Source organism: Carassius carassius, chromosome 4 (assembly GCF_963082965.1).
Source record: "Carassius carassius chromosome 4, fCarCar2.1, whole genome shotgun sequence".
NCBI classification, from domain to species: Eukaryota; Metazoa; Chordata; class Actinopteri; order Cypriniformes; family Cyprinidae; genus Carassius; species Carassius carassius.
The window spans coordinates 21478032-21501363 of NC_081758.1; the positions used below are offsets into that span (position 1 = coordinate 21478032).

Below are 23332 nucleotides of genomic sequence, written 5' to 3' on the forward strand. Positions count from 1 at the left end.
CCATGTATCCATTTGATTATAAGTTATCTATTATCAAGCTTATAATTCGTGCTGTTTTCTTTCTTCTCAGAGGACGCAACAATGCCAAAGGACCCTCCAATGCAGTGAGTTGTAATTTTCAGTTTCTTTATTTATTCATAACATGGCATTTCTAAATTGAAAAATGTACAAATTTTGCTCTCCATTTCAAATAAGGCGAGTGAGAAATCATGAAAAGTCTCCTGCTGAACTGTATATTAGCACACTGAATGCTGCTCAACCAACTAAATTAGTAGGGGTGGGAATCTTTAGACACTTCATGATCCGATCCCGATTCTGGGAGTCATGATCTTATTCTAAAAAGATTCTTGATCTACATTTCAATATTACTGCACATGGCTACATTTTCATATATATTTTATACTGTACTTTATTTTTTTTACTACTTTTTAAAACAATTACTTATTTAAAATAAGTGTTCTTCAAGTGTCCGAAAGTTTACAGACAATAGGCTAGTTATGGGGTTTTCTTTTTTCCACAGCATCATTGCCGTTTGATTATTATTAAAGAGATCATAGACAGTGGCAGCTTTAACAGGCTGCATTTACTCTAATGCACATATCTATTTCGATATATCAGATGTTCTGTCCTGCTCTGAAAACATAACTGACTGTATTTACATCAATGGGATATAAAGGTATTCAGAGATGCAAGTGCATTTAACCTCAGTCTTGATTGAGCTACAGGACAACAACAAACAAAAAGCGCACGTCAAAGTCTGTCATTGCGTGAGTTTCGTGTATTTAATAGATTGCATTCCAAATGGCATAAAATAATGTATATCTAAAGTAAAACACGGCGGGTGGAAGCACACACTGTGTCTCACAGTGCAAATTCGGTGCAGTGAAGCCCGTCGCGTCTCTAGTGTGCACATTTGCCATTTACACGGGACAAACAAGCTCAGAATCGATTCTTAAATTTTCAGAATTGTTGAAAAGAGCATTGCGATGCATCGGAAAATAGTTTTTTTCCTCCCACCCCTATTAATTCGAGGGCATAAACTAACTGTTGTAATTTAAATGTACTTTTTTTTAATTTAATCTTTACTGCAGCCCAAAAATAATGTTTTTTTTCCCCTCTCAATCATCTTTAAAGGTGGCCTTCAGTGGAGTTTATGCAAACATGAGAATGGTTCATGTTTTGACCTCAGTTGTGGTGAGTCCAAAATATACAAGAGTGAAAAAAAGCTTGCTTGTTCATATTGCAGTTTTTAGAATTTAGTTTTAATGTTTTTATTTTATCATTCTCTTTACCAAAATAAAACCAATACAATCTTACTGTAATCTGTTTTTGTGCTTCAACACTCAACAGGGAACCAAATGTGAACTTAAGGTTAAAAATGGACTGATCTATGAAGGAGTTTTTAAGACCTATGGCCCAGAGGTGAGGAGAACAGTTTCTGTGGCTGTATTGTCATGCTTTTAAATTACTGGGAATAAAAATATATTCACTTTTATTCTACTTCTGTGCACATACAGTATTTTTTTCCCCTCTTTTTATACGGCTTTGTTCTGTGCGTCTGCAGTGTGACATTGTCCTGGATGCTGCACACAGGAAGAATGTAGAACCCAGTGTGGGCCCTCGCCGTGAGGATATTGTGGAGAGCATTATCTTCAAGTCCTCAGATGTAGTGGTAGTTCACTTCAAAGATGTGGACCTCAACTTTGCCAAGAAAGGTGAGACCTTTTTTCAGAGAAATGTCTATGCTTTGTCCTTGCTTCCTTAATTGGTTCCTTTAAAGGTTTAAGCTCTGAAAAGATGTAGTATAGATACTTTATAGGTACAAACTGCCAAAGCCAATTCATCTAAGAACACAAATAGCAGGAAAACTGATCCATTTACTGACATCACAACAAATATCTTAATATCTTGAATATAAAGTTTTGTGTATAAGTCTACACATTGCAAAGTGTGACTTAAAATGAAGCTTTGTGTTGGCATTAACCAACAGAACACTTTTTCAAGATGTTACGTCAAGATGTTTTTTATTGCTAAAACTAGAGCTATCTATTATATTTTACTGCAGATGGGGTGATGTATATTTAGGGGACTGTAGTATGCATTTTATAAAAGACTAGACTGTGGTCAGAAATTAAAAAGCAAACATTTTACCGTATTTTCTGAAGTCGCACTTCTTTTCATAGTTTGGCTGGTCCTGCGACTTATAGTCTGTTGCGACTTATTTATCAAAATTAATTTGACATGAACTAAGAGAAAACATTACCGTCTCCAGCCGCGAGAGGCCGCTCTATGCTGCTCAGTGCTCCTGTAGCCTACACTGAGCAGCATAGAGCGCCTTCTTGCGGCTGTAGACGGTCATGTTTTCTCTTGGATCTAAATAAATGCACCTTATAGTCCAGTTATATATTTTTTTTTCCTCGTCATGATGTATTTTTGGACTGATGCGACTTATACTCAGGTGCGACTTATAGTCCGAAAATACGGTATTTGCACCGTGTATTTTATTAACAATTGGATAAGTTCAAAGAACAGCATGTGAAATTCATTCTCTATGAACTCCTGACTATTATTACAGTAATTTTGGGATAAAATAATACTCTAATGTACAACCCACTGTTTATATCCCATGTAGTGTTGTCAAAGGACCCGGTACTTTGGTACCAAGTCGGTACAAAAAAAATGTAAATGTGACGGTACCAGGTTTCTTTAAGTACCGGTAGTACCGAGGTCCCGTTCAAACCCGGTTCAGCGCTATGATTTCCGCGAAGCAGAAAACGAGGACGGAATCTCAAAATCCAGTCATGAAAATGAAACTTACATTTTAATATGGACAGTCATGGAATGTGTAAAAGTTAGCATAACTTAATCAAATCAAATCTCCATATGGACCAATATCTGTAAATGTTACACTGCAAAAGTTGTTAGAAATATGAATCCGTGTTCTGCGCGTCTCTGTGTGAATGATCGAATGGTAGAGACGTGCGGGTTTGTTTACTACATAGACCGAAGCGCATGACGCTTGCATTAATTTCAGCATCTGAGCTTCAGAGTTCTCTCTCCATCAAGCGATCTGAACTTTTCAGTTAATCTCAATGGACGCACAGCGCACCTGATGCTCTGTAAACTCTTTATGAAGGCGCACGACTCACCGTCGCTTTACTGATAGCGCTGTTTCTCACACATGCAAAGGGAGAGAGAGCGAGAGTCTTACCACGCTGAATCGACACGCTATATGTAAACTATTCTTTGTTGTCTTCTCCTCTCAAAATAATGGAGTTCATTAAGAATTTTTATATTCATTTTTAAACAAGCAGAAGACATACCGGTTTCTCCGGTAGTGGGCGGAGCTAATGCGCAAATGGCAATTTCATTGGCTGGCTCTGATCTCTTACCATCCCTGTTTTGATTTCAGCAAATCATTTTGACCGAACGCAGACAACGTGATTAATATTCATGAACCCAGCAGCTCATCAATTCATAGTGCATTGTATATACATTAGTATGATAGTAGAATTAGTAGTAGTATTATCTTTTAATAATAATTAATATTAATTAATCTATTACTATTTTTTTACAGAAACCCTCAATGACCAAAAATATCTTAAGCATCACCACCAGTCTTAAGTTCAGTTAAAATGACAAATATGCATTCATTAGACCTAAAAGTTAATTTTTACATAAAGGCATTGTGCTAGAAATATTACTATTATTTAGTAAAATGTATGTGATACTGCTACTACTGTTGAAAAAATGTATAAAACTTTATTTTTTAAAGAAATAAATCACAATATTTCTTCCATGTTTTAATTTTAATAGCAAATCCCCTTTATTTACCAAAAATAAAATGTTTAAATTTGATAAATTAAAAGACAAATTAAATTTGGGTGAAACTTGTTTACCATTTTTCATAATTATATAATTTGTAGAAACTTTAAACACAATTGTAAATAAGTATAAAGAATGGCATTGGTTTTATTTTTAGTGCTAAAAAGTATTTTTTCTTTTTAAATTAGCATATTTTTGTGTTTTGCTTTGGTACCGAAATTGGTACCGAGAACCGTGGATTTGCAATGGTATCGGTACCGAATACTGAAATTTTGGTACCGTGACAACACTAATCCCATGATTGCTAAAGTTTTTCCAAGGAATTTTCTCATGGTTGACGGGACACGGCATCACAGTATAGTAAGGGGCTTAACATTTCCGAGATTCACGAGGAGTGGTAAAATAATAGCTAATTATTGATTACTAATGTGAATCTGTACATTAGAACAGAAAAACTGCTTAAAAACCGGTAAACTCCCATAAACTTTTCAGTCCAAGGATCCAGTAAACGAATGCGTTCAAACTAGGGTTGCCACCCGCCCCTTAAAATACAGAATCATCCTGTATTTAAAGGTAAAATGATGCATCCTCTATCAAATTAATACGGGACGCGATTTGTCCCATATTTTACAAATGCCAACAAGCTGAATCAACAAATAAGTATTTTGTACCGTTTTTAATGCTAACAGCAATTACAATGAAATACATTTCATAAGAAGTTAGAGATGCTCATCTTGGCGTCTTTGTTTCCATGGCAATGATGGAGCCTCCAGAACGCGTGCCGTTAAAACCTTTCACGCAGCATGTGCTAAATCTGCGCAGTTTAAAACATCGTGGAGCTCACGTCCGCCCTTTTGTCACAAGATTCTCCAGATGTAGAGCTGGATGGGAAAGTTATCAATGTGTCTGTCCAGTAATGATGAACGCGCAGTTTGCAGAGAAGCATTTGCTCATCATGGTGGACCGTAGACTGTCTGACTTAAAGGGATAGTTCACCCAAAAAAGAAAAAAAATGTTTGCCATCGCTCACACTCCCACAATTTCTTTCTTCCATTGAACATAAAAGAAAATACTTTGAAGAATGTGGGTAACCAAACAGTTTCTTTTCCTCAGTGACGGTATTTTTTCTTTACGATGGGAGTCACTGAGGACACACATCTGTTTAGTTACCCACATTCTTCAAAGTATTTTCTTTCGTGTTCAACAGAAGAATGAACTTGCAGGTTTAGAACAACCTGGGTAAATTATGAGAGAATTGTCATTTTTGGGAGAACTATTCCTCTAATCTTTTGAGCGGTACGGTCCCACATATGGGATTCTTTTTTCCGTACCCCTTGGAGTACGGTCCCACATATGGGATTTAGAACGGTGTTCGGTGACGTCACATAACTGTCAAATTCAAACTGCGGTTTTGCGTGTTGGCTGGCACTGAGCCAGAGAGAGACCTGCACTGCTCTTGTCATATTATCACAATTATGCAGTGTTATTGACCACATAATGCATATTTTAGGTTTCAGACATTTAAATACACATAAATACTAGTAAAACAATACATTGAGTTTGAAAAATACACGCAGATGTCTATGGAAGCAACAATAACAAACCATTCAAATTTAATTTGCAGATGTGCTTTATTCATATCAGATACACATAGTGTAATTAACTATGAAGGTTAAAGTGACAGACACGTCTGTGCTTCTAAAGGCATAACCCTATTGACAAAATTGTAATACTCTGTTAGAGCTTGATAGACATAATTATATTTTTAGACATTATTAGACAGATGAATACATTATATTTAATGTTAGACCCTATTTATAAATTTATAATTGACATTAATAAAAAATATAAACATAATAAATAAGCATATATGTTATATACAATGTGAAATTGTAAAGTAAAAAAAAAAAAAAATTTAGATTGAATGTAGTCCTAATTTAAGCAAACCGTTAATGTGTGTCCCTTATTTAGGCTCGCTGAAGGTGGCAACCCTAGTTCAAACCGTAAATTCAAAACCGCTCTATTACAGAGAATACCCAACCAATTTCATCAAAGATTGTGAAGAGTAAAGTCCAGATGTCAGTAAATTATTTTCAGTGTGTATTTGGTTTAAAAACACTGGTCTACAATAATATTGCAGTTATTGCTCTAACAATGTGTGAGCTGACATTGTGTATGTCACTCTGCCCCTAAAAAACATGACAACAAAAAAACAAAAACATGGCTTGAGAGTTTACTTTTTACTGTGTGATGTATGCATTTTTATGTCTATAAATTCAAGATATACATGAAAATTTTTACCCCAGAGTTTTTGTCTTATATTTTTATAAAATGATGTGGTGATGTAATGTAACATCACACATCACAGTGCTTTTCCCAAATATCAGCAGGAATGCAAATGTAATATTTGTTTTATACAACACATCAATAACATTGTGAGTATTAGGCACAATATTGTAATAACACACAGCAGTAAACTAATCAGTTTAATTCAATGACTCATTCAGGAAAAGTCACTTACTTTGTGTTGAATGAATCAGCATTTTAAACAAATCCATTGATTGAATTACTCACTCAACTCACTCAATTAAGACCGTGACTAGGCTCTTATTTTTAAAGTACTTTCTAGGTTTCATTTTTAAAGTACTTTATAAATTTAAATAATCATTTCATATTCAATTATTGAATAAAAAAATCAATTTGTACATGCAATGTAAATGCATTTAAAAACACACACAGCTAAATATTGTATAATTATTGTAATCAACAAAATCTCTGAATGAGCAGTAACCCTGTGTAAGTTTTGTGATACATTAAATTAAAAACCATCAACTTAATCTGTGATGTGCATGTAAATGTGATCAGTATTATGCATTCAGATCTGTGAGCCTTGCAGTGTCAATGCAGACCATGAAAAACATCATGGACTGTGCCTGCTGTAGTCCTGCAATTATGTTTTCATTATTGCTGAATAAGATGTGTGTTTGATAAGAGCAAAAAGTGTTTTTAGGAGAAGGGATGACATTTTGATGGATCAAAGACATTGCAAATCACTCGTTATAAAATATTTATAATGCTACTTCATACATTAGCAATGCAAAACACACTTATGAAATTCATTCAAGATATACTTCTGTGTGGTAGCTTTTTATCCTTTTGTCGAAAATGCTCCCTCCATACAGTTTAACCCTGTCAGCCTGTTTCTGTCACTCCAGGTGCAAAACATGCATTAGTTGAATCTGCTCAATGATTTTCTCGTACTGACTACTTTTTTTTATTCTTTCTCTTTTTTTCTTAAATGGGTGTAGACTCATCAGATGCAGGTAATGCAATTCATTCTCTTCTTCTTTTACAAGTGTATTTTTTTTATGCAAAATCTTTTCAGTTGCTTGCGGCACTCTTTGAGTAGGTGAATAGTGCATGACTTGCAGGCATTTTGGCACAGAGATGCTTTTGTTATTTGTAATTGTAATCTTGCTTGATCAGGGAATCATGATGGGTCAATCTAGAGCTTAATTAATAGCACAACACTGATGCAGCCCTTATTGCAGTGGATGTTGTTTTTACATTATCCTCACAAAAGAAGCATACGTTATCAGCTGCTTATGTGCTTTTTGTGGCCTACATAGATTAGCCAGCTATATGAATGTTTGATATGACTGCATTGACAATTTCTCTTAAGAGAGCTCTTTTTTTTTTTTTTTTTTTTTTTTTACAGTGGATTAAAAAATTTTTTTTTGTATAGTACCTACAAAAAGACATATTTCAGAGTTCAGTTAGAGCTAGCTTTTAGAGAAGGTTTTGTTCTGCAGTAGTTCACCTCAGGGATTGTGCAATGCTAAGACTTTATCTACTAGATTTTGATTTTGTGCACCAGAGAACACAGAATACAGTCTATGGAACTGGCACGGATACAAAAATGATCAGCTAGTTCATGTGAAGATCAAATTGCATGCAAAAGCCAAACGAGCAACACAAAAGTGCCAAACCTGCTCAAATCTGGCTACAAGCAGCTACTGTTACATTTTAATTGTTATTACATAATACAGAACGAGTATTCGAATGTTCGACTATCCGTGCACACCCCTAGTATGAAGCACAGAAGTTACTTTCAAACCAGGCAGCTTTCTGTTGGTCAGTGTGGTGAATCCACAGGGAACCCACAGGAACGTATTTTCTGAAATCCTGTTAAAGTGAATGAAAATGTGACCACTCCTTTAGTATTAAGCATTAGGATTTAATTAACTATTAGCCTTGACTTCACACTAAAGGTAACAATTTTTCTTGTCTGCTTTGAGAGAGAAATCGCTCGTTCATTTTCTGATTATTGTACAAGAGCTTAATTTTTAAATCGTAAACTAGTGGTCGACCGATAGGATTTTTTTTTAGTTTTTTTTTTTACTGCCGATGCTGATATCTTGGAATGCAGTGGGGCCAATATAAAGCCTATATATATTTGACAATCAATACAAGAACAGTTTAACACCAATTAAGCAAATCATGCTGCCTATATATATTAAAACATAAATGTGTAAAATAAACATACTTTAGATGACAAAGTATTTTTCTCAAATAAATTAAATATTTAATAAAAAAAACAATCAAAAACATGCTGGATACACATACACACTTCACAAGATCTCACCGCTGGATTCAATTAAGTTTGCAAGGTTTGTGAAATTAAATGTTCATTAGCCATTCAAAGATTTGTTTAAATTATATAAATGCATGTTTGCTTAATGTTGACGGCAAACGTGGAAGTATTATAATGTTTACCTTTCCATTACTAATAATATAAAAGCAATCGTTATAATACTTTTTGTATACATTGATTCCTTTGTTTACCCATTCTGTCCAATTAGACAGGACTTTTAATGATGACAGTAAACAAGATTGAGATGTGAGCACTGTGTGCGTTCGGGCGCTGCTGCTCTCAGCGCTGTCAAAATAAAAGTCCCGCCTTGAACACATCAGCCAAGCAGAAAAATGTATCGGCCGTGGCGATATATCGGTCGACCACTACAGTAAACTGAACAGTATGTCAGAAGAAAATACAACCTTTTTCAAGATTGTTGTCGGTGTTATGACTAAATCTGAGATCCTTGTCCCTGCACCACCATTAGCGTTCATTTAGAAATCAACACCCGTTTTCCTCATAATGTCTCCCATTATAGTAAATTTGTTTTCATCCCCATTTTATGTTTCTTCCATAAGCATTTGTGAGCTTTTGCATCACCATGATACAAGTGATATGAATCCTGTAGTTTTGTGTTTTTGTGTGTGGTGAAGATAACTTCACAGACAGTGCTGTGAGTGCCCGTCTTAATGGAGAGCACAAAGAGAAGGATCTGGAACCCTGGGATGGAGGGGAGCAGCACATCTCAGGCAGCATGGAGTCTCTTGACACTGATCTGGTGAGACAAAAGTCAACAAATCTTGACATAATGTTGCAAACTGCAGTTGAATTAGTTCAGAAGTATCATAAGCATCAGTAATGTTTAGATATTTCAAGCTATCATGAGAGGTATGAGGTGAAACAGTGATCACATTTTTGAAACTCTCTCGCAGTCAAATGGTTGGGATCCTGATGAGATGTTTAAATACAATGAGGAGACATATGGTGTGAAGTCCACCTATGACAGCAGCTTGTCCTCCTACACGTAAGTCCTCTCATCTGTGCTACAAATCACCTCGCCTAGTAGGTATGTGCTGTCTCTTAGGTTGGCTTTTTCCTTTTTGTTTCCAGGGTTCCTTTGGAGCGAGACAACTCTGAGGAGTTCCTCAAGCGGGAGGCTCGCGCATCACAGTTGGCAGAGGAGATCGAAGCCAGTGCCACCTACAAGGCCCGCGTGGCCCTGGAGAATGATGACCGCTCTGAGGAAGAGAAATACACTGCTGTGGCTCGTGGAGAGAGGGAGCTTCACAGCCTCAACAGGTGAAGGCGATTTTAGTGCTGATGTAAAATGTTATTTAAATGTGAGTTCGGTAAGCAGTATTTGAGATTTCTGTATTTCCCCCCTTCAAGTAGATAGGAGTTGGTCCTGCATACCTGAAATAGCTGCTTGGAGGCATTGCAAATATGGCTGCCAAGTAAACTCACTTATATTAATTTCAATATAAATATGAAATATATTTAAATGTCCCTGAAGAACATAGAAACTATTGCTGATTTAAGATTACAACTTGTTGCCTGTTAATTTATCTACCCAAAATAAACCTTTGCAAAACAGTTATATTTGCTTCTTTGGTTTGGAACAAGGCAAAATGTCTTACAGTCACATTTATTGTTCTGCAAATTTTGCAGATGAGCCACTTCAATAGGAAACCACAACAATGGGAACTTTGCTTAAGGGCAAAATATATCTCCCTTGGGGAGCTGGTGGTATGGCCAAAAAATTATCATCATAAGTTTATATTTGATCAACTTTTTCATTTTATTTTTCAGTTATCACAACAAATATCATATCTTTATTTCATTCAAGTTGAATGGCAGATTTTTGCTCCCAAGTGAACGTTGTAGAAACCAGACCATTAATTGTGGTTTTAAACAACTCTATTTTTTGTCAGAAAATGACAGGGTGTCCGCGAATCCTTAAAGTCTTCAGATGTCTTAAATTCAGAATTGGTGGGTCTTAAATATATTTTTGGTCACATTAACGCTAAAATATCTTAATTCTGACGGACTTAATGTCTGTTTACAATCATTGGACAGACCGAAGATGTTTTTTCTTCTCCCCTCTGGTCGTTACTGCATCATCAGAGAGAATTGCAGTAGCAGAATACAGGTCGAGCTACCTTCTTAATGCTCACATTAATAATAATAATAATAATAATAATACTATAGGTCGAGCTGATCAGCCTTCTAGCTAGTTTAAAAAGTTTTTTTTTTTTTACTTGCCCAACTGGACAATTAGCCTGATTAAAACCTAAATGACAAAATAATAACGAGCGAAGCATCGAAACGTGAGTAATTATTTTGATTTTATTAGCCTGTTTACAGTCAATGTAAACAGTGAATAATAATGGATGGTGTATTTGGAAGGCCAAACTAAGTAATTTGGCTTTCACAATGAAACACAGCGTCTCAACAACATGGTGGCAGCAACAACAGCGAGAATAAAAGTTGGGCGGTGTTATGCAAATCTTCCCACACAGTGACATAGACATGTGGGGGTGTGTTTAAATGAGGTGTTTTAGGAGGGTGTTGACAAGTCTTAACTTTGATAAAGAATATCTCTTTGGATTTGAGACTTTAGTCTTTGCAACTTTACAGATCTTACAGATTCTTTATTACCCTCTTAATTAAAAATTGAATTCGCATCATATGTCCCCTTTTAAAATGCATTCAGAATGATCACAAATTCAAGACATGGTGGCAGAAAATATATATTTATACCACTTCATATAGTTCATCAATTTCACATGAAAGGAGAATTCCAAACTTTTTTTGCGCCCTTCAAGGGCACTTCGGGAAGGGGATGCTATTTTTTTATGGATGTTCCAAATGAAAGTGAACAACTGAATCCCTTCACAAAGGGCACTTTCAGAAGTCCATTTATGAAGGGAACATGCAATGGTCACTCACTTCACGGAAGTGATTTCTGTTTGTGATCATGTGATCTTGGTAGTTGGGGTTGATTTCGAGTTCACAATACAAGGTAATTAGAATAGGCTCATTAAATTTGTCTTTTTTAATGTAAGACAAAAAAAATTAGTCAGTGAAAGAAATATGATTTAAGATAGTAGTGCAAGCAATTTTTTTTGAAGAAGTTTAAAAGTAAATAAGACCCAATTAGACAATATTTGAATAAAAAAATAATAAGAAATATTTGCAACAACTGATGGAGTGCTGAATGCTGCATGCATGCTCAGTGTTGTCAAGGTAACACTTGGTCAGTCAGTTCATAGGTTTTCGATTCGATTCAAGAACGATTTTTGCAGAATTAGAACGATTCAATTCGATTCGATTCACAATTAAATTCGATTCGATTATAACGATTCGATTCTGCATTCTTTAAGTGCATTCACGGGATTATTTAAATGCTTCTACTAAATTCTTTAAATGCTTAGTCAGGGGGCAAATTACAGTAGCATTTATGGTTAGAGAACCATAGGTTAGAGAAAAAAACAAAAAAAAAACCTTTTGTCCATTGTTAAATGCTAGTTTAATGATGCGACATTGCATACGTAAAAATGTATGTAAGCCAAGTTTTTAAAAAAGAGCTTAAAGAGTATTATGTATAAGCTAACATTTTGTCACACCAGGGGCGTAGCCATAATTTCAGAAGTGACAGAAATGTCAAATACAATCAATTTATGTATGTAGCCTATATAATAATAATAATAATAATAATTATTATTATTATTATTATTTTATTTTTTTTACACGGAATTATCTTCTTTTTTAATTACTTTTAATTAGCTGTAATAAATCAAATACACTGCTGGACAATAATCAATCATTTGTAATCGATATTTCTTTCCTAATGGCAATTTTATGATTGTTTTATATACTAGACAATTGAATTAGCAATTATTTACATTTTCTGCACAGAATAAGGTAGAAAATATACTTTATAGTTTCTGTACTGTAATAAATGTCAATTAGCACTGCATCATTCATAAATTGTTTGTGGGTATTTTTTAGTTTCATCAGTTCATTCTGCTTTTATTCAGTTTAGCTGCAGATATAGCCTGGCACGTCTATGAGAGCGAGATCGCTTCTCTTTCAGTGTGAAAACGTCTTCATCTCTATTTAACTTTTCCTCTCCATCAGCGAATGATTCTGAGAGAAAACGTTTGCTAATGAAACAAACGCTACTTTCATGCATCTGATTATCAGATAAATCTCGCGCTCTTATTTCAAGGTCGTTGTTAATGCTGTGGTTAATTTTAAAAGTTTCCTTCATATATTCGGTTCATCCGCATTGTTTAAAAACATTTATCATTCAATGGATCTGTGTGTATGATTTAGACACTTACATTTCTGCTCCGTCCATGCAATAAATACAGCTGTCGACGGCTCCGGTAACTCCGTCGGTAAGATGCAGAGAGCCATTGACAAACTACAGAAAAGTAAAACTACTTCACGTTAGCATTACTGGACACGAGTCCTATAGATCACACGTCAGCTGCGTCAGAGACGAACGATGTGCGAGCGCAATCCTGTGACAGTCTCAGGCGGTAAACAGTGGAGCGCGTGAAGGACAGATAAGAGGCACGATTCACGAACACTCTTCAAGGTCTCCATTAATTCGTGCGTGTAGTAATTTAATGTGTATATATTTTGAAAGCATTGAATCACTATAGAAATCGCGATTCTTTCGATTCTTAGCATTTTGAATCGATTACTGTCCAAGATCGGTGATTCACGATTCAAAAATTATGTTTCAAGATCGATGCATATGAATCGACAGGGTTTGTAATCGATGCATCGAGAAAACGAGTGAATCGTTACACCCCTAGTAATATGCCCTACAACCTGAAATGGACACACTTAAAGGGCTCTGCCCTTCGAAGGGAGTAGGGCATAGGGATGCTCACTTATGAAGATTGCCGTTTATTTAGTTTTTTTCTCTAAAGATTGCCATAATTACAAATGTGATATTGATTATTTACAACAGTTCAATAAACTAGAAGTTAATTAAGAGACCTACGTTCTAGACACTATACTGCCAGGTTTTGCACTATTACGACAAACAAAAATAATTCCAAACACAGCTACAGAACTGTTTTGCATCTCTGAGCAACAAGAGAGTTTCGTTCCTGAATGAATCAAACATTTGAAGTATTCAGTTGAATTTAGGGTTGGGAATCGTTAGAAATTTTCCGGTTCCGGTTCCACCTAACGCTTCCGGTTCTGATTCCGGTTCCATTAAAATCATTAAACAATTATTAAGAAATAGTGGTAAGGAAAAATGCACGATACTCAACTACTAAATGTAAATGTATGTTCAATACTGTTTATTACTTACTGTCAACTTAATTTAAAGGTTGGCAATGTCAAAATGCAACATATATTACAGTGTACAGATCTTCATAAGTAGGGTGGGGTATTTTTAGAAGTTTTCTGGTTCGGCTTCTGGTTTCATTTAAATGAACTATGTTTTTTACTATTTTACCTTCACTGAATGTAGCGTTACTGGAAGGTAGTGAGTAATGTTGAGTAATGCTAGTCCATCAATCATAAAGTCCCTATTTTACAAATAATAATGCAGTCAGGAGATGGTGTGATGCAATCAGTGGTTTCCACATTTTAAAACATTTAAAATGCATTAAAATAAATATTTTCTATCACTTTGTTTATCACTCTTGAAATGACCTGTACACTAAATAATCTAACCCTCATACTTGCACATACTGTCGTGGGAAACAATATGTTCGGCAATTAAAGACGGGACAGCGCAACGAGTTTGTGTATTTGGAATCAATTCAAATCAACGTCATTGGAATCAATGTGCTCCGTAATTAAAGAGGCAGGGAGGCGTGTCTGTTATTCGTTTCTTGACATCCTTTATGGCAGCGGTTCTCAATTCCAGTCCTCGCGCCCCACTCCTCTGCATATTTTGCATGTTTCTCTTTGTTAACACACCTGATTCAGATAATCAGATTTCTCCCAAGTGAGAGAATGAGAAAGCCCAACCTTACCTTATGCTTAGCTTTAAATTATTATTATTATTTGTTTGTTTATAGCTAAGCTTATATTATTATATACTGCAATTATATTTATCCATTAGAATTCTATATTTTTAATTCTTGTTTTGTTATGATATATTTGTTAAATTTAAAGGATTTGTTGTAAAGTGAAGGGAACTAAATATATCCTATTTGTACATGATAACATTATTAGGCCAGCTGTTATTATTTCTAAATGTTATAAAATGCAATTTATACATGAATTATATAATTAAAAAAATGCAGCAAACAAAAATAGGTGATTAATCCGTTAAAATGAAACCTATACACGACTCATATATTTTTTTTGTCTCTTTAACAAACGTAATTTTTTTTTCAGCGTGTTTAAAAATAAAGAAAGAAAGAAAACATGCAGCAAATGAAAAAAGGCGATTAATCCGTTAATTTGTTACTCTGAGTTAACAGTAATTATAAGTATTATATACTTCAGAGCAGAGCCTGCATGGGCCTAATCTAGGCTATTTTTTTGTGTTTTTGTTTTTTCCATTGCATCTGAAAATGACTCCGTTCATCACATTCACTTCACGCGCTCTGGCGCAGATCCCCCTCTCACGTTGCTCAGCTGTGGACGATTTAAAAATGTTTGTTATAAAGGTTGCGGTCCCATTTTATACAGTTGTTTATGTAAAAAAATATATATATATTGTTAGTTCTAATTATATTATTAACACAAGTTAATTTAGGCTATTTAACATGCACTGTGACATTTTATCCTTTTTAATTTATATACTCCTTGATATTTTAAAGTTAGTTTAATAGTATTTAAATTCAAGTTTAAAAATAGGTTTTAACTGCTAAATACCAACAACCATACTGCATGTGAATAAATAAAATGCATACTTTTCATAACATTTCATTATTCATAAAATTCATAACGTTTCTGGTGTTTGGATTTGTACTTCAATATAATGAGCTTCAAGTTTAATAGCCCTAGACTGGTTCTCTCTCTCTCTCTCTCTCTCTCTCTCTGTTTAACAGCATTAGCTCAATAAAATACATCTTCCTTCAGGTAGAATGAATGTTTTCCTGCTTGCTAAATGTTGGTCTCATGATCAATAAGTTGTATTCGCCTCAATCTGATTCAGTAAAGTCAAACCGCAGACTGTGAAGCTGCATCACTGAGCGCGAGTCCCGCACGCTGTGAGGTGGAACAGAGGATTCCGCTTGGTCTTAAAGCCTTCTGCAAACATCCACGATAACAAATAGCAATGATTTTCGTAAAATAGTGATTAATTATTAATTGATGATTTATCATTATGGTCTTGTGAAAATAATAATATGGGCTGCGAGATTATAATAAATACAAAGAGTAGTGCTGCTGAGTGCAGGCATGTTTCAGCTGAGTAACACACCGTTCCTCGGAGCCAAAACACAGACCGAATTCTGTTCAGCTGGAGGGGTTTGGGTTTTTTGGGTGTAGTTATGTATGGCTTGTGGAGGTCGAGCTAAAGGTGTGAATCTCTTGCTCTTTCATATGGACAGTGTCTTATGAGGCTTTCAAAGTTGCTGAACCGGTTTATATAGGACTGTTGTTTTGGTTATAGACTAAAAAATGGTCTGTCCCCACATAAGATTTTTCTAGTTCTAGTCGTTCATTTGTTATATTCAACTAATCAGATGTTTATATTAAATTTACATAATCAAATCTTAATATATTCCACGCTCAAGTACATGCATTAAGTTTGCCACAAAGTACATGCAGAAGTAGCCTAATAATTGTGAAAAATAAAACATTTTAATTATTTATTAATAAACAAATGTTTTCTTGTCTGCTGCAAGATGAAATTCACAGTGCTGGCTCTCTTCGACAGAGAAATGCAACATTCACAGATTGTTGAATGTTGAATATTAATGCACCCTTTAATTAATGCGCATTAATAATTTTTGCACACATACTTGCATATGAATAATAATTCACATTTTGCATTACAACGTAAATTATTTTTTTTACATGCAATTATCCAAAATGAAACCAAACAAGATTTGTAATGAAGATAAAATAAATAAGAATAAAAGCTGCACATCTACCATCACACGTGCAGTGCAAATCTTGCACATATTTTACACATCTGCATTTAAATGCAGCTGCATTTTTTTTTTCATTAAATAATATGAAAGCAAGTAGGGCTGGGTAATAAATCGATTTTATCAATTAACTCGAATTTGTAATTTACATCGGTTTGTTTGAATGAAATTCGTTTTCGAATCTTATCCTGCTTGAATTCGTTCTAAGAAATGCACATAACTTCATAAGTACCAAACTTTTATCTGTGAATATTACATATTAAATATATTAAATATTTTAACTATAGTCTTTTTCTTTCATTTTCCGTGACTGAAGCCATCAAATGTAACACATCAGTGAGGCAAAACTGACGTCTATTTGCGAAAATATGCTTTGTTGCTCTTGTTTGATAACTTGTGGTTAAGGCGCCACTCAGCGGTCAAAAGCTGCAAATGCACTTTACAAACGCCGCGGTAAAAAGGGCCTTTAGGCTGTCTACTTACTGTAGAATACTTCATAAGACCAATAAAAAATATTTTTAGTGAATTGTTGGCCTTCCGGAAAGTATGTTAATTTACTGTACATGTACTCAATACTTGGTAGGGGCTCATTTTGTAATTACTGCCTCAATTCAGCGTGGCATGGAGGTGATCAGTTTGTGGCACTGGTGAGATGGTATGGAAGCCCAGGTTTCTTTGACAGTGGCCTTCAGCTCATCTCATCATAGCTGGGGATTTCAACCATGCTGACCTAAAGAGTGTTTTCAAAAACTTTCCAACACGAGGAAATAACATTTTGGACTTTGTTTACACCACACAGAGAGGAGCTTACAAAGCCCTCCCCCTCCCCCACCTCGGAGCCTCAGACCACATAACTGTCATGCTAATGCCTGCATACAGACCGCTCATTAAAGTCGCCAAACCAGTTTACAAACAGATTAAAGAGTGGCCAGAAGGATCATCAGAGGTTTTTCAAAACTGCTTCAACACAACTGACTGGGATATGTTTAAGCAGGCTGCCACATGCAATAACACCACTGACCTCCAGGAGTACTCAGAGACTGTCACTGCCTACATCAACAAGTGTATTGATGATGTAACGGTCACAAAAACCATCACTGTCCGGGCCAACCAGAAGCCATGGATGACAGGGGAGGTCTACAGACTTCTGAAGACACAGAACACTGCCTTCAGAGCTGGAGATGAGGTGGGCCTGAGAACAGCTAGGGCCAACCTGTCCCGTTGCATCAGAGAGGCTAAGACTCCAGGAGGATAGCTCATCAATTCAGCGACAGCAGAGACACTAGGAGCCTGTGGCAGGGGTTACAGACCATTACGGACTACAAGCCCCCACCACGGACCTGTGACATCTCTCTGCTGAACTAGCTGAACACCACCTTCGCTCGCTTTGAGCAACAAAACAGCACCACTGCACAGAAGACTCCACCTCCTCCCGGCGACCAGGTGATGATGCTGACCTCAGACAGCGTGAGGAGATCCTTCAGCAGGATCAATGCACGCAAAGCTCCGGGTCCTGACAACATCCCTGGGCGTGTACTGAAAGACTGTGCAGCAGAACTCACTGATGTCTTCACAGACATTTTCAACATCTCACTGAGTCAGGCTGTTGTTCCCACATGTTTTAAAACTACCACCATCATTCCAGTTCCTCAACAAAGATGAGACAAACTACAGGAGTGAGGTGAGCCACCTGGCCAAGTGGTGCAGTGACAACAATCTCTCTCTGAACGTGGAGAAGAGATTCTTGTAGACTTCAGGAGAGCACACACTCAGCACGTTCCTCTGACCATCAACAGTGCGACTGTGGAGAGAGTGAGCAGCACCAAGTTCCTGGGTGTGCACATCACAGAGGACGTCTCCTGGACTGAAAACACAGCAGCACTGGCCAAGAAATCACAACAGCGTCTCTACTTCCTCCGCAAACTGAGGAGAGCCAGAGCCCCGGCCCCCATCATGTACACCTTCTACAGAGGCACCATCGAGAGCATCCTGACGAGCTGCATCACTGTGTGGTATGGAGCCTGCAACGCGTCCTGCCGAAAGACTCTGCAACGCATAGTGAGAGCAGCTGAGAAGATCATTGGTGTCTCTCTCCCCTCCCACCAGGACATTTATGGAACACGTCTCATCCGCAAAGCCATCCACCAGGCTGTCAGGAAGCTGAACTCACTCCCGAACTTGCCCCCCCCCCCTCCCCTCTTCTGCCCCAGGCACCACTGAACTATGAACCCCCCCCACACACACTAATTATATGATGGCATGCACTAGTCACTTTGTGCAACATTGGTCTGCTCACTACCTCATTCAGCATGGAACTGACGTCATTCCACTACCTCATCAGTCAGTTAAATAAAATAACTGCTCTTGAGCCCTTTGTCACTTTAATCAGATTTAATAAGATATTCTTAATAAGGGATTTTTTTGCACTAAAAATCTTTTATCTGCACTGTTGTTCACTTCATTGATTTGCACTCTATCTGTCATTTGCCTTGCGCTGCTTTATTTAACTTTTTTAAATTTTATTATATGCCTTTTTTTACATTCCCTTATTGTATAGTTGTATCTACATTTTATATTTGATCTAGATTTTTTAGGCTTTAATGTTAATGTTATCTGTATGCACCGGGGTCTGAGAGTAACGCAATTTCAATTCTCTGTATGTATGTACTGTACATGTGGAAATTGATAATAAAGCAAACTTGAACTTGAATCTGCATTTTTTGGTCTCGTTTCTCATTTTCCTCTTGACAATACCCATAGATTCTCTTCAGGGTTTGCTGGCTAGTCAAGCACACCAACACCATGGTCATTTAACCAACTTTTGGTGCCTTTGGCAGTGTGGGCAGGTGCCAAATCCTGCTGGAAAATGAAATCAGCATCTTCAAAAAGCTGGTCAGCAGAAGGAAGCATGAAGTGCTCCAAAATGTCTTGGTAAATGGCTGCAGGGACTTTGGTTTTCAAAAAACACAATGGACCAACACCAGCAGATGACATTGCACCACAAATCATCACAGACTGTGGAAACTTAACACTGGACTTCTCCACCCTTCCTCCAGACTCTAGGACTTTGGTTTCCAAATGAAATACAAAACTTGCTCTCATCTGAAAAGAGGACTTTGGACCACTGGGCAACAGCCCAGTTCTTCTTTTCCTTAGCCCAGGGAAGACGCCTCTGTTGTTGTCTGTGGTTCAGCAAATTCCTTCACAGGTCTGTGTGTGGTGCCTCTTGATGCCTTGACCCCAGCCTCAGTCCATTCCTTGTGAAGTTCACTCAAATTGTTGAATTGATTTTTCTTAACAATCCTCATAAGGCTGTGGTTCTCTTGGTTGGTTGTCTTTTTCTTCCACACTTTTTCCTTCCACTCAACTTTCTGTTAACATGCTTGGATACAACACTCTGTGAACAGCCAGCTTCTTAGGCAATGAATGTTTGTGGCTTACCCTCCTTGTGAAGGGAGTCAATGATTGTCTTCTGGACAACTGTCAGATCAACAGTCTTCCCCATGATTGTGTAGCCTAGTGAACCAGACTGAGAGACCATTTTGAAGACTCAGGAAACCTTTGCAGTTGTTTTGAGTTGATTAGCTGATTGGCATGTCACCATATTCTAATTTGTTGAGATTTTGTTAAATGTACCTGTAAATGCTTTTCTGATGTTATGTGAAATTTGAAAAGGGAGAAAAAAGTTTGCCAAAAGGCAGATTTGAACCCAGGTCGATTGTGTCAAAATGAACACATCACATGTTTTACCATCTGTGCCACTGGAGCTGAGGATTGTTGGTTGTCTTTTGCAGTGTTGACTATCAGAATCACACGTTGGGGGGCGGAGTTAGTGTAAATGGCTTCAGCCAACAAAGCGGGCTATTTGCACTTAGAGTAAATAGACACTCCGTTTTATTATTTAAATAATTTCAAATATCAGTAATCAACGTTTTATGTTTAATATATCAAAACATTATTTATGAATTTGTAAAAGAAATAGGTAAAGGTAAAAAAAAAAAATGCATATTTAAGTATGTAAAAGCTGATAGAACACTAATGAAAATATTGCTTCAGAATATATTTACACCACTAAACATTTTGGTGATGCGGTGCTTTTGTGGGAATATTGTCTGCTGATATGAAAAGTTCACTGTAGATTAATAAATATAATTTAAAACCGTGATCATATTTTGTTTTCTTTTTATGTTAAACACATTAAATATTACATAATGTGTGTAATGTGTATTTCCATTACAGATTTAAGTCTTAAATTTCATGTAAGGTGAAATTAAAAAGGTCTTAAAAAGTCTTAAATTTAACTTGTGCATGTCTGTAGAAACCCAGCATGACAAAAACTGTTTTTGAATTCTTTACACTTTTCTAGTCATGTCATTTTTCCCTAACAAAATAAATGTTTAGAAAAATGTATTTCTTAGTTTCTGCATTGATATTCTTTCAAATCATGAAGCAGTGTTGTGTTGCCTGACTTCGATGTGTATCTTCATCACAGCTTGCAGTGCAGGTTGCAATATTAACAATATTATGTATATTTATATCTTAGAAATGCACATTTGACAGTATGACAGCTTGAGTTGACAGTAGTTATAGCTTGAGTTAGGATGCAGATGTAAATTTATGCTCATTATCACAAATGGTAACATCTGTAAAAAAAAAAAATCTAATTTGAATACGGTGAAATGTAATTGTTCTGACTGTTTGAGTTTTATTAAAATGAACCACTGGTCTCCTGTAGTAGCATGCATTTAGATCATGACACCACAGTTTAAACCTCAATACCTTGGTAAAACTGTATCAATAGGGTTTCTAGGTATTTGTATGAAAAACAGTAGTCTAAATACATTTAGTATAAATGTGCACACACACAATGCTATAGCTTAACCACACACAAAAAAAATACTGTAATTGTATTCCATTACTCCTTTAATAAATTTAATAAATGTCTACATTAATAATATAATAAAATTTGATATGAATATCCCACATTTCTGATACAATATTAGTGTTACTGTATGGTAAATGATGGTGATTTGTTGATTGAAAAGTCTTCTGACTGTATCGTTGCACACAGTGTTTCTCCTGTTTGTCAGCTTTGTTTCACCTGGCTTTAAACTAGTTTAAATCACAAAGTCATTTGGTTCTAGTGACCGAGACTCACCAGCGAGTGAATGCATCTGCTCTAGTAAGCTCATGCTGCGCTGCCATTTGAACTTTGAGCTGAGCGGATAAATGGTCCGTGTAGCACCGCTTCGTTCCGCTTGTGGTGCATAAACATTATATCAAACATTTATCGAACTCTTGTTATCGTTTTATCGATGGAAACTATATCTCTATTATTATCATTATCGATTTATAATATCACCCAGCCCTACCCCCAGATTTCACTTTGCTTGCTTAGACTGAAAATTACTTCAGTAGTAATGGTAGTAATGGCCTATACATAGTTTTTTGTCAGAACGGAATTCAGTTTGAAGAGTATTGATCAATTAGATTCAGTTCAATGCAGATTTTTCCTCATACTTCTGTTTACTTCAACAGGGAGAACAAATACATTCCCCCTAGTCAGAGGAACAGAGAAGCAGGGATATCATGGGGAGCTGGTCGTCAAAACTCACCCAGACTGGTTCAGTGCAGCCCTGGGCCACCCACACCCAGATCTGGACCTCATGACTACAACACAATGGATCAGCGTGTGGTCAATGGAGGTACAAGATGATTTTTTGGACTCTTTGTTTATACCTTAACTTACTTCGGGTCATGTTTTGGGTATCCAAAATAACTAGTGACTAGTGATTTGGTACCTTGAGTATACAATCAAGTTTAGTAATGTATGCAGACAAATTGTATGTCTGGTTATACAGTTTTGAAGCCTTGAAAACTATCAGTAGATAAATATTTTTTTTTGTTATGGTATCTGTTAATCTATTGTTCTCCCCTTAAGTAACAGTCGATCTGCCAAATCATCTCTCTAGCTTTCAGTCCTTTCATGATAAAAGGATTTAGGCAAGGGATCGCAGGCCAACACTAATGCTGTTCAAAGAGAATCTGATTGATTTTTTTTCCCAAATGTTTTTTCTTTGAAGTCTTGTTTCCAGTCGTTTTATGTTTCACTGCCTCAGAATTAACCAAAATCTCATCATGTGATTTGTTACATTTTGTCCTTATTCTCAGTCCTTCTCAACTCATTTCTTCCCAATACTTTTACATTACCTCTCTCTAGACCTTTTCTCCTCAGTAGTGTCAGTGTTCATATCTGAACTGATCATTCTATAAGGCCTTCAAACTTTTCTGTATTCCTATTCAATTTACATGCTCCCCCCCTCTTCTCGCTCAAATGTAGTTTGATTTTTTTCTCTCTCATTTCAACTCATTTCATTTCTGTCAGGTACACACCCTTGGGCCTCACGCTGCCCATCTCCCTCCTCTCGCCCTCCATCCCGTTACCAGTCAGGCCCCACCAACTCTCTCCCACCCCGGGCGGCCACGCCCACCCGGCCTCCTTCCAGACCCCCATCCAGACCCTCTCGGCCCCTTTCTCACCCCTCTGCTCATGGCTCTACAGGGCCCCTATCCACCATGCCCAAACGCCTGTCCTCAGAAGGTACCAGAAATTCCAGACCGAGCAGCCATTTTGTTGTGGCACCACTGCTCAGGTTCACGTTTTGCAATCCAAATGCCTGAATCAAGGCTGCCACTAACAGCTGTGGGACTTTCCTGGTGTTTAATAAAATTATTCACTCCTCTTCTGGTTTCATTTTCTATTGCAAACCCTGTTTTATGCATGATT

At 36.6% G+C, this 23332-nt stretch overlaps 1 protein-coding gene and 1 long non-coding RNA gene across 12 annotated transcripts in view; one reads left to right on the top strand and one right to left on the bottom strand.

The window, feature by feature from the left end:
* The window catches only part of LOC132139486 (ataxin-2-like), a 40819-nt gene that overhangs the window by 2189 nt on the left and 15298 nt on the right, over nucleotides 1-23332 (top strand). For 6 of the 11 annotated variants that reach the window (XM_059547862.1, XM_059547858.1, XM_059547857.1 and 3 more), the window contains exons 2-11: nucleotides 71-104; nucleotides 1135-1194; nucleotides 1351-1422; nucleotides 1565-1715; nucleotides 7134-7148; nucleotides 9115-9239; nucleotides 9394-9485; nucleotides 9572-9760; nucleotides 22084-22250; nucleotides 22931-23146. In XM_059547862.1, the coding sequence (XP_059403845.1) occupies nucleotides 71-104; nucleotides 1135-1194; nucleotides 1351-1422; nucleotides 1565-1715; nucleotides 7134-7148; nucleotides 9115-9239; nucleotides 9394-9485; nucleotides 9572-9760; nucleotides 22084-22250; nucleotides 22931-23146 (1121 nt within the window). The remainder of the gene's footprint in view (nucleotides 1-70; nucleotides 105-1134; nucleotides 1195-1350; nucleotides 1423-1564; nucleotides 1716-7133; nucleotides 7149-9114; nucleotides 9240-9393; nucleotides 9486-9571; nucleotides 9761-22083; nucleotides 22251-22930; nucleotides 23147-23332) is intronic. The other 5 variants (XM_059547859.1, XM_059547868.1, XM_059547864.1 and 2 more) reach the window with 2 other exon arrangements.
* Nucleotides 18026-23332, bottom strand: part of LOC132139489 (uncharacterized) — a 64560-nt gene continuing 59253 nt past the window's right edge. Inside the window, exon 2 of the long non-coding RNA XR_009433634.1 lies at nucleotides 18026-18193. This is a non-coding gene — a long non-coding RNA (uncharacterized LOC132139489). The remainder of the gene's footprint in view (nucleotides 18194-23332) is intronic.